Genomic DNA, 12,208 nt, shown 5'->3' with positions numbered 1-12,208 from the left:
AGTTATAGGTAAGTAAATCATTGTAGAACATTGACCTTACCCATGTGATCCACTAATAGATCCAGCCACTGCTCAGTTGTTGTTTCATTGGTGAATCTAGCCCAGTTGGGCATTCATTTGATTAATCACTGATTTATTCCATTTATTTTACAATTATTTATTACTCTTTTTATTGGTTTTCACACTTTATGCTTCTGCTCAGCCGGATTGCTCGGCCAGGTGTTTATTGCTACTGTGATTGTGTTTTTTTTTTGATATACGTTTCACATATCATTTGGATTTTGTGGCTCAGTCAGTTTTCTTATTAATCATTGACTTTGTTTCACAGATCTATTTATTTACAAATTGGGTTTGATGCTTTTTGGGTCACTAGGGGGCAGCGCAGCACTATTCTTGGGGAATTTCACCAGAGCAAATGTAATAGATCCAATCTGTAATGTTGGCATAATAATCCTTTCATCAGGGTCGATGGGCACCTGTACTATATCGGCAGGGTGTGATTTGGCTAACATAATAGACACCCCACGGTAGTAAGAGCTATTGTTGACAAGGTTTTGGGCTTAAGAGCTAAAAGTTTAGAATTATTAGGTGGGTCACGTGTAAACAGATAATGAGGTTTATATTTTTTGAGGAAGGAGAACAATAGGGATCACTTTTGAGGTGAGTTTAACCCTGTAGTATTCCAGGAAATTATGTTCAATGCGGTAGCCTTAAGAAATACATACAAGTATAAAGAAACACATAGCAGAGTAAAACCTCCTAGAGTGACCTCAGCTGAGGGACTCTCAGCAGTACATACAGTGCCTTGAAAAAGTATTCATACCCCTTGAAATTTTTAACATTTTGTTATGTTACAACCAAAAACGTAACTGTATTTTATTGTGATTTTATGTGACAGACCAACACAAAGTGGCACATAATTGTGAAGTGGAAGGAAAATGATAAATGATCAACATTTTTTACAAATAAATATGTGAAAAGTGTGGCGTGCATTTGTATTCAGCCCCCCTAAGTCAATACTTTTGTATTACCACTTTTCACTGCAATTACAGCTGCAAGTGTTTTTGGGGATGTCTCTACCAGCTTTGTACATCTAGAGAGTGAAATGTTTGTCCATTCTTCTTTGCAAAATAGCTCAAGCTCTGTCAGATTGGATGGAGAGCATCTGTGCACAGAAATTTTCAAGTCTTGCCACAGATTTTTAGTTGGATTTAGGTCTGGACTTTGACTGGGCCATTCTAACACATGAATATGCTTTCATCTAAACCATTCCATTGTAGCTCTGGCTGTATGTTTAGGATCGTTGTCCTGGTGGAAGATGAACCGCCACCCTATTCTCAAGTCTTTTGCAGACTCAAACAGGTTTTCTTCTAAGATTGCCCTGTATTTGGCTCCATCCATCTTCCCATCAACTCTGACCAGCTTCCCTGTCCCTGCTGAAGAGAAGCATCCCTACAATATGATGCTGCCACCACCATGTTTCATGGTGGGATGGTGTGTTCAGGGTGATGTGCAGTGTTAGGTTTCTGCCAAACATAGTGTTTTTGCTTTTAGGCCAAAAAGTAAAATTTTGGTCTCCCCTGACCAGAGCACCTTCTTTTACATGTTTGCTGTGTCCCTCACATGGCTTCTCACAAACTGCAAACGGGACTTCTTATGGCTTTCTTTCAACAATGGCTTTCTTCTTACCACTGTTCCATAAAGGCCAGATTTGTGGCGTGCACAACTAATAGTTGTCCTGTGGACAGATTCTGCCACCTGAGCTGTAGATCTCTGCAGCTCCTCCAGAGTTACCATGGGCCTCTTGGCTGCTTCTCTGATTAGTGCTCTCCTTGCCCAGCCTGTCAGTTTAGGTGGACGGCCATATTTTAGTAGGTTTACAGTTGTGCCATACTCTTTCCATTTTTGGATGATTGATTGAACAGTGCTCCGTGAAATGTTCAAAGTTTGGGATATTGTTTTATAACCTAACCCTGCTTTAAACTTCTCCACAATTTTATCCTTGATCTGTCAGGTGTGTTCCTTGACCTGCATGATGCGGTTTGTTAGAGAACATTCGTGAACAAACCTCTGAAGGCTTCACAGAACAGCTGTATTTATACTGAGATTAAATTACACATAGGTGAACTCTACTAATATTAGGGAACTTCTGAAGGCAATTGGTTCCACTAGATTTTAGTTAGGGGTGTCAGAGTAAAGGGGGCTGAATACAAATGCACACCACACTTTTCAGATATTTATTTGTAAAAAATTTTAAAAACCATTTATCATTTTCCTTCCATTTCACAATTATGTGCCACTTTGTGTTGGTCTATCACATAATATCCAAATAAAATACATTTGCTTTTTGGTTGTAACATGAAAAAATGTGGAACATTTCAAGGGGTATAAATACTTTTTCAAGGCACTGTATGAGTGTGAACATGTGAGATCAAAAAGAAAAAGAAAACCTGGACCGTTTGATAGGTCAGTACAAAAGCTAGCCGCACAACCCCCACTCAGCCCACTGTGCTCATCCATCCCAATGACAGAGATCTTGAGTCCCAAAAAAAGAACAAAAAGCCTAGTGGCAGTCCTACAAATGGGTGAGGGGGTGTCCTGAAGTCAATACGGCTCATCCTGTGAACCAGAAATTCCCTGAGAAGGATAAAAATTGTCCAAATAGCAGACTAACATAAGCGAGTTTCATGTTTACCGCCATCCAATAAACTATCAGACCTAGAAAACGGGTGAGGATAGTGAGTTGGCCCCAAACACTGTGCAGCCAGGAACAGAGAAAGTGCTCAGGGCGGGCCCCCTCCAACTGCTCTGGAAAATCCACAAAACAGAGATTATTGCAGCATCTGTGGTTTTCTAAATCGTCCAATTTATTTTTAAGGGCCACCATCTCATCTGAAGCAGAGCGGACCTTAGCAGACAAAGGATGTAGTGTGTTCTCCAAGGAGCTAATCTGTTCTCCAGTTGCCCTGTTCTTTTCTAGGCTTTTTTTCTTCTATTTTCATCTGGTGATCCTTTTTCAACTGGTGATCCAGTCTATTTTTTCAAAAGAAAATGTTCTCTCCCAGATGTATCCATTTATAGTAATGAGACAAACCATTTACCACTGACAGGGGTGCTTACAATGATCAGCCTAAATTTATTCATGTAAAACTTTTACCCCAAAAGGAAAAAAACTGCTTGCTCTAACTGATTATAAAGTATTAGCTGGAGTTTGGCTTCATTTTGTTAGTGCATTTAAATTTGCTATTACTAGACTACCCTTCCCCCCCAACTGACAATTCTGCTGTGCCCTCTGTACCCATTTATTCACAGTAGGAGCACTCAAAGAGCTTGTGCACACTTGACATTTTCAACTCTGCTGCTAGGGGCGTCTGGTGTTTTTTCTGTATCTAAATGCCCCTACATGGTAGCTTATGTGCCCTTGCACACATAGGCATTTAGAGGAATGGGTGTTTAGAGGCAGAAAAAAACCCACTGCCAACGCATCCAAAAGCAGCAACATTTGGGGCAGAAAAAATGTTTGACGCATGCAAATGCATGTTAATGCTAGGCGCATCAAGTGCTCGTGCATTATTCCATAGTAATGGCCAGGCTAAATTATTATGGGCAATGAAAATAATTAATGCCCCAGTACTTGATGCGCCTAAACGTGTTTACAAGCATCAAGCATTTTTTCTGCCAAAACTCTGCTGCCAGGAAAAAAGGCATTTAGGAGAGATGGGCAAATGCCCTGTGTGCATGTGCATGAGACCTAATACAGAAGGTGTATTTCTGGCCAGATCACCAGGTGAAAACAGAGGTGGGAAAAAGCCTTTAAAAAAAAAAAAAAAACTATGGAGGACTGCACCTTATCCTAGAAGAAACAAGAAGCCCGCTTCTGCAAGACATATTTTTTTTTTTTTTGGACCCAGTTCACCTTCTATGAGAAATAAAATGAATTCCTCGCACCCAGCTCCGTGCACCCTGCTATGTGATGAGCTTGAGTGGGACTGTTAGGTACTCTATTTCCCAAATAAGCCATACCCCCCATCATCCTATATTTCTCTGCTTCTCCCCTTCATTCTCTTTCACATTTCTCTGTTCTTTCTTACACCTATAAAAATACATAGAAAGCTTTCCTGATGGGAAATGGGCATTCCCTTCCCACCAGTGACAAAGACCCTTGTTGGCTTCCATAGGCAATTTCTTAGACTGAAGCAATTTGGGTCATGCTGGCTATAGCAAATTCTCTGTTTTGGGTGTTCACACATTTTCACTGTGTCTATCTCCTTTCTGGAATATTGTAACCCAACATGTGTTACACTTTGTTTACCATGCTACCAGTTTTCATAGCGACAGATTTATTACACTGTTGCCTGTCAAGTGTACTGTTGAAAAGTTTTTCTTATACACTTTTTTGCTATAAAGAATAAAAAATATAATAATAAAGTAGACACTACATCCAATGATTGGTAAGCTGCACTATATTACATTTTTGGTTTTGGGTTTAGTACTGCTTTGACCACATCTTAAGGGATTCAGACCCTGCCACTTTACTCATTAGAACCTTGCAAGTGCAGCTGCTGATCAATAATGACGAAGTCACTCCCATTCACAATGAACACAGACAAATGAACAGCTAATTTTTCAGGATAAAAGGTAGGCTCCTTAGTCCATATGTAGGATAAAGGAACAGGCTTTGGGTAAACTGTAATTAAGCTTTCCTGTCTGTCAGAATTCTTAGATGGCCCCATTATCTCAACTGAGCAACTATCTCCTAGCCTCACCAGCTGAAGTAGTGCAATGAAATCCCTAGCCTAAACTCAGATCTATAAATTGTACCGGGAATCGGTTCTGGGCACTTTGAACCGCTGTAGCTCCGGACCCAGGCATGCCACAAACTCGGGGGTAGGCTCATTAGAAAATTCAGGGTCTTTCCAAGCAGGATGCCAAAAGAATTTTATATTTGTACTCCCACTTTAATTGGCACCTGTACATGTCAACCAAAAGGTTTGTAGGTTGTTTGGTAGTAAGCTAGTTTTTTGTTGCGTTTTTTTTTTTTTTTTTAATCGCCAAATATGTTATTGTTTTATACATCAACATTAATGTTTTGCAACCTTCTTTCCCACATATAGACAAGAAACAGGCATGGTGGTGCATAAAAGACCCTGTCATGCTAGAGACCTTAATAAAAGCTCTCCACCCACGTGGCATCAGGGAAAAGTCTTTGCACAAGCACCTCTCAAAGCATCTTGCACACTTAAAGGAAATGTGTGCCCGGGCATCTTCTGGTAAGAGTTTTAACATGAGATATTGATAACGTAATGCACAGGGCTGGGAAGGTTTAGAAATTCGTTAAAAATACTGTGTGTTATGTAATTTATTTGTAAATTCTGTTTTTGTCTGCCTTTTTTAGATGCCATCTTTGAGTTCAAACCTGCAGAAGGTCATCCTGTAAGTCAGGAAACACTGGACAAATGGTCAGTAGAACAGTGGTCATTCCAGGTGGATCTATCTGTCCTCCAGTTGGTAGAAAATTTTGAACAAAGGGTCATGTCATCAGATCTTCAGCTAAGGGTTAGTTGCATTACTTTCTCTTTAACCAATTGCAGACTCTGGGCATACATACCCCAAAAATTGTTATCATACACAAGATGTATGTCCTGCTGCCGGTACCTACCTGTCCCAGTACACGGCAGTTCAACTCTGATTAATGACAGCTGCATTGCCAAGTACACAGAGAAGGTCTAGGCAACTGGAGCTGTCAAAAAAAAGCAGCCTGACAATGTTTATCAAGAACACTGCTCAGCTGCCAATACAGAAAGATACAAAGTAACATTGGTACATTTGTATCTATTCTCTTTATTCATCTACTGATCAAAAGGATGAACTTTGATCTGTAGATGAAGTCAGTTAAAGTGGAACTGCACTACTTCTGAGCACCACAAACCAAAAATACTATTTTATTCATTGTTAATATTCAAAGGAAACTCCTCCATCCATCCATGTCTCCATGCTTTATTTTGCTGAGAAATCATTTTGAAAAACACCCCATGACATTTCTTGAAGTGGCCATCTTGAGTAAAGGCAGATGATTCATGTAGCATTTACTTCCTGGAATCCATCTGCTTTTAGCTCAGGCATTGGCTGAGAACTCTCCCTTCCCTTCTGAAAACCCCTGGGATGTATGACATCATTTGCTTAGACAGGGAAACCAGGAAGTAACTGGAGAAATGTAAAAATAAAAAAAAAAAAAAAGTTTAAAAAATTTAAATATGATATACTTTTCTATCTATTTAATAATGCTAGCGGCATAAGGTTTAAAAATATTCCATGTTGATTGAGAGTGAAGTTCCACTTTAAAGCAACCTGACAAGTAAAAAAAAAAAAAGTTTTACATGTAAAAAAAAATAAAATGTTCCTCTATTTATCCCCTTAATACCTCTTAGTTTACTCTAATCCGCCATAAATAATGAATTCTCCTTCTCCATTCATTTATAATTTCTCTGCTGATTTTTTTTTTTTGTTTCTATTTTATTAACTAATAATATTTAACTTCTTTTTTCTTTTTTTTTTTTTGCTTGCTTTGTTCATTAATATTTTTTACACCTTTAACTTATATTTACACGTATCACATTAAAAAAAGCGCAAAATTTAATTTGTAAATAACTTTGTAATGCTTTGTACCAGAATCATAATTTTAGTTTCATTTTTAACAGAAAAAAAATACAGAATAAAATGTGCACTTTATATGTGCAGTATGCCTATGCATTTTTAAACGAACACTGCTCAAACAAAGTGAGTTTTGTGTAGTTTCGTTATGTTTAATTATCTAAAGATTTCGAAAAAAAAAATTGTTGTTGCAAGACAATATTCACGAAATGAAAGCCTTGTTTGAACTTAAAAATCAATATATGTGTTAGTGTCATCTTAAGTAATGACAAAGTTAATGCAAAATAAACCGGTCCATGGCAGAAAAGTAAAAATTGCTATGATCTATAGGGGCTGAACAGATATGAGAGGCAAAGTGGTTAAGCAAGTTGCATTATAAGTGGCTACAAAACATCACTATTCCTGTTTGTATTTAGCCAAGAGAAAACAATTAAACATCACAGACTATGAACATTGCTAACTAGTATGTTTGCTTTTTGCTCTGTCATTAGCGCAAGGTGGCTGTAAGTGTGCGTGTTGGGGTCCTTCCCAGGGAGTTTTCTTCTCAGCCACTTCTCTCTGTTGTTGTGGACAGGTTTCCTTGTTAATACTTAAACTTTCTTACAGTACATTATGTTGTTCAGTCAGCGAAAAAAAACAGATTCTTTCCTCCACACAAGCAAGGTGGATGGAGGAATTTCCCCTCTTATCACCAGGCCATTGTATTCTGACAGCAGCTGCAGCCGTTGATTGAGAAAAGTTTTCCAACCCATCTGTTCGTAGTCATTCTGATATCAACTATATCTATCAAACAGGAAGAACCACACAGTCCTTCAGTAGTGACCAGCTGAATTTTGATGTATGGCCAGCATTACTGCTACAGCCTCTGCAGTCTGTAAATGTGTAATGTAAACTTTTGATGCTTGGGAAGATAAAGACTAGCAGTTTTCTTAAAGATTGCCACAGAAGTTTTATTTGTGAACCTTCAAGTCTGCAGCATGATTAACCCTACTGACTGGGCTACAACTTCTACTAAGCCTTTTCAGTTAGATGACCTGTGGCAAAAATGTGGTGTTTCTGCTTTGTGTGTGTTGTGGGTTTTATCCTTTCGGAAATGGTTGTCAAGCCATTAAAATGACACAAGAAATGAAGCGGTAAACTTGAGGAGTTTTCCACATTCTGCTATCTTTGCTTGTTACATTCTTGGGCTCTCTAATTTTGAAATGTAATTGTTCAAGGCCATGTGATTTTTGCACATGTGATTTAGCTATGACACTGACCATTTGATAGTTTTGGTTGAGAGATACCATAAGCACACTTGCAACTGTAACAGGTGTCATTTGAGGCATGCCTTGGATGTAACTTTTTTGTGTAATGGCTAAATCAGTGGGTTTAATTCTGAACTTTTTAAATCTTATTTACATAGGAATTTGGAAAACTGTGAATGTTGTTCTATTTTTAGGGCTGGTCTCCTCTAAGCTTAGACTCGATCCGAAGTGACCTGAAGTACTTTGAGCACAAGGTGGACGCATCAGATGATATCTTGGCCAAAGTTAAGAGAGAAGAGGTGTGGTTGCATAGGGAGCCAGACAACCCTTTGGACTTAGCTGTGCTGCGGCTTATAGATATGGAACAGAATGTGGAAAGGAGATACCTGAAGGAACCGCTGTGGATACTGAGTGAGGTGCAGCATGAGAAGATTGTAACTACTGACCCAGAGACAATGATTACCACTGAGAAGTAAGGGCATAATCCTTTATTTAACTCGCCATGTATTTTATTTGAAATATATGTAAGCAGAAACTAACGCAACCTATGTCTTTTTTTTTTTTGTTTTTTCTTTAAAGTCAGTACAGTATTACTTCTCGTATGCGTTTGTGGCGACAGACAGTGGAACGGTGCAGAAGTTCTGCTCAGCTACATCTGTGCCTACAGCAGCTGGAAAAGTCCCTGGCATGGGAACGATCAGTTAGTATAGTGGTAAGTACTTTGTTAGTCATCATAGCATTTCTTAAACAAAATTTTTGTTAGGTGAAACTGGAACTTTAAACTATATTTTTTAAAGCTGAACTCCAGGCAGACATGAAAGGCACACATTTTTTTCTGTTCTGCTTTCATTAATAGAGTAATAGGTTTATTTTTGAAATATAAGAAGAAAAAAGACCTGATTTTCAATGGGTATCAGCCTCTTGCTATCTCCTGTGCAGCAAAGCTCTGACTGGGAGAGTGAGAACCGGCACAAGGAGCTTATCCGTTGTGCCACAGCGCTCATGTGCTAATAAGGGAGATGCATATAGGACATCTCAGAATAATGGATGAGCTCATCAATCTTTTGCTTCTCCTTTCACTGTCCAGTCACAGCCTAGGGGAGGGAAAAGACCTGTACTGTAAGTTTTACTTAACCACTTGACTACCGGCACTTTTACCCCCTTCGTGCCCAGCCAATTTTCAGCTTTCAGCATTGTTGCACTGTACCAATATGAAATTTCAATAATTTTTTTTCACACAAATGGAGCTCTCTTTTGGTGGTATTTATTCACTACTGGGTGTTTTTATTTTTTGCACTATAAACAAAAAAAAGCAAAAAATGTGGGAAAATTTTTTTTTTCTTTGTTTCTATTATAACATTTTGCAAATAGGTAATTTTTCTCCTTCACTGATGTGCATTGATGGGGCTGCACTGATAGGCTGCAATGATGAGGTGGCACTGATGAGGCTGCACTGGTGGGCATTGAGGAGGCACTGATGATGCTGCACTGATATGCAGCAATGATAGTCACTGACTTGCAGCACTGATGGGTGGCACTGCAGGGCTCTGCTGTGTGACAGCCGCCGGTTATCGGCAGTACTTTCCTCACGCTGTGACAGTGTGAGCAAAGTGCTGCCGATAACCGGCAACTGTATTTACTCCGTGACCTGCTGTGTCATTGGACACAGCTGATTACATGGTAAAATGCCACTGTGATTGACCTTTTACCTCATCATGTAATCAGCTGTGTCCATAGGAGATCGCCGGGCGCGTGGGAGGACGCGTTCTGGAAGGATGTCATATGACTCCTTCCCAGAACTGGACAACCGTGCTGTAGCCATCATTCAGCTATAGTGCGGTTAGCAAGTGGTTAAAGAATATGTAAGCCCAACATTTCATATTCCTGTTATGTTCCTGCTGTACCATGTACTTGAAAAAAGTGTCCGGTTTTCTTTGTGTTGCTGCTTTTGTGTGAAATCCCTAGTGCTCCTGCCAGTCCCTCTGCTTTGCTATTAAAAACTGACCAAAATAGGCATGAGAGCACAGCATGGTCAATGTTCTGGCTGTGCTGGGAACTAATTCAATGATCAGGCTTTTGCTGACATACCCCCCACTCCCACCCCTGCACACTGGGAAGTTTAATGTACTGTAGTTTCTCCTCCTCCAGCTACATGTGCAGCACAAAGGGTATGTGATCACTTATAAAAAAAAAAGAGGAAAAAGATATTATTTATAATGTTTTTCATATGTATACATAAATGTTTTGCGTTTCATTTCTATTGTAAATAAAATGAATGGGTTGTTTTACATGGTGAGGGTTTACATATACTTTAAATTGCATCAGAACAAAATCAAGCCTCCTGCCAGGCAGTAAAGTGATGTGATAGAGCTGTTTAAATCTCCAGTCCAGATTGCCAGAAATACAAATTCTTAGACAAGTACCGTAGTTTAACATTGTGTCCTCCCATTGTTACAGACTTGCATATATTGTCGGAAGGGAGACAACGATGATTGTTTGTTGCTTTGTGACAGCTGTGACCGTGGCTGTCATACTTACTGCCATCGGCCTCTAATGACAGGGATTCCAGAAGGAGATTGGTTTTGTCCCAACTGTGTGGCTCAGGTATGTGTTTTTTAGCAGGTTGCATATTTATTTGAATATGGTATTCCGTTCTCACCCATTGAGGGACACAGGCCCATTTTACATGAGTTTCAGCTTTATAAGTAGTGTGAACAGCAAGCCTTGACCAAACATTTGCAGAGCTTTCAGCAAGCTTTGTTGAAGCTTTTAACTGCCCTATAACAGAAATACTGCTACAGGGTGGCACGAGAGCGCAAAATTGTGTGTGTGTGTATGTATATGTGTGTGTGTGTGTGTGTGTGTATATGTATGTATGTATGTATGTGTGTGTATATATATATATATATATATATATATATATATATATATATGATTTTGCATTGCTGGGTAGGGGGCGCACACGTGCGCCCCCTACCTGCGCCGCCATTCGCGGCTGTTAATCACCGGGTCCCGGCCGGTGAGTACTTAGCGGCGCCGGTTATTTCCTAGTATCTCCGACGGGGAGGAGAACTGTTTTGTTTACTAACTTTCGCGTAATTTTTTTTTGTCACATTAAGCACTATTTTAATTGTTGTAATATATGCACAATATTATTTGGGGGGTTGACTTTGCCGAGGGTTTACAGTCTCTATTTATTATTTTTGATTTATTCACTAACCTTATACATTGTGAAGGTAGTAGCTCAGCCGGGTGTTCATATATTTTTCAATTTATACGTTATCCAATTGAGGGAATTTATTACTATTTTCACTGCAGATCATGTATTTGTGATTATTTGTTACAATTATTAGTTTGATTTGGCAGGTGCTCTGTCGGGTGTTTATTTTAAAAAAAAATGTTATCCTGGAGTAGCGCAGCATCTACTCATTCTGCATTTTTCACTGATTGATTTGTGGGAACATATTAGGTGCTTGCTGCAACTCGTACTTAGAGGGTAGTCACTGGCAGCACAGGAGGATTTAAATTTTTATAACTTTTCAGTGTTGTCTTCCCCACACTGGCATCTGGTCTGCACTGGACTGGATATGGAAGGGGGAAATAGCTTTAAGTGGCTTTCCAGACCCTGATCCCATGTTGAGCAGACTCCATTCGAGTAAAAGTTGAGTCCACAGTCTTTAACTTTGCCTCATCACTTGCCCTGTTTCTGAAAACGTACTTACAGAGTAGGCCTTGATTCCCCGTTCCCGATCAATTTTCCACAGATAATGTAAATACTGTGGGACAAAGTGCTAACATCATCCACTTTTGAGGACTGCAATACATTGTTGATGAAGTTTCACCTGCTTACCTGCCTGAAAAGAGCCACATGGAAGTGGACTCCCCTCAGGTCTTCTCAGTTTTAGTGTTTCCTCCAGACAGAGGAGATATGTTGCTAGTGGAACCGGTGGTGAGGAGTCCTAGTCTCTGGGCTGTCTGTGGATGTTGCTGTGCCCTCCACAATGCCCCCTCATTACGGGTAGGTGGCGGCTGTGGTCTTATTGCCTTCAGAGCTTGGTGAAGGTTGTTATCTGCAAGGGATCTCCCACTTGCCAGCTCCCTTTGTTGATATGTGCAATAATGGCGCTGCCAATGTACGAAGGAGGAGGTGTGTGGGTGGAGCTTCTGTATTCCAGGCTGGTTGATTGGAAAACACAGGTTGTCATTTCTGGGTCAGGTGACATCCTTGCAGAGTGTCGAAGACTGTGGTTCTGGGTCTCTAAGCAGCTCAGCCAGCGGTACTATTTAGGGCGGCTGGTTCACAGCATCAG

At 39.8% G+C, this 12,208-nt stretch overlaps 1 protein-coding gene across 1 annotated transcript in view; it reads left to right on the top strand.

The window, feature by feature from the left end:
• The window catches only part of BAZ2A (bromodomain adjacent to zinc finger domain 2A), a 145,465-nt gene that overhangs the window by 114,599 nt on the left and 18,658 nt on the right, over nt 1-12,208 (top strand). Inside the window, exons 22-26 of the mRNA XM_089680463.1 lie at nt 5,115-5,270; nt 5,396-5,556; nt 8,093-8,370; nt 8,478-8,610; nt 10,356-10,502. Coding sequence (XP_089536589.1) covers nt 5,115-5,270; nt 5,396-5,556; nt 8,093-8,370; nt 8,478-8,610; nt 10,356-10,502 — 875 coding nt within the window. The remainder of the gene's footprint in view (nt 1-5,114; nt 5,271-5,395; nt 5,557-8,092; nt 8,371-8,477; nt 8,611-10,355; nt 10,503-12,208) is intronic.

This window comes from Staurois parvus, unplaced genomic scaffold (genome assembly GCF_062004578.1).
Source record: "Staurois parvus isolate SC_StPar_1 unplaced genomic scaffold, SC_StPar_1.0 ptg000017l, whole genome shotgun sequence".
Lineage (NCBI taxonomy): Eukaryota > Metazoa > Chordata > Amphibia > Anura > Ranidae > Staurois > Staurois parvus.
This window is presented reverse-complemented; position numbering and strand designations above follow the sequence as displayed.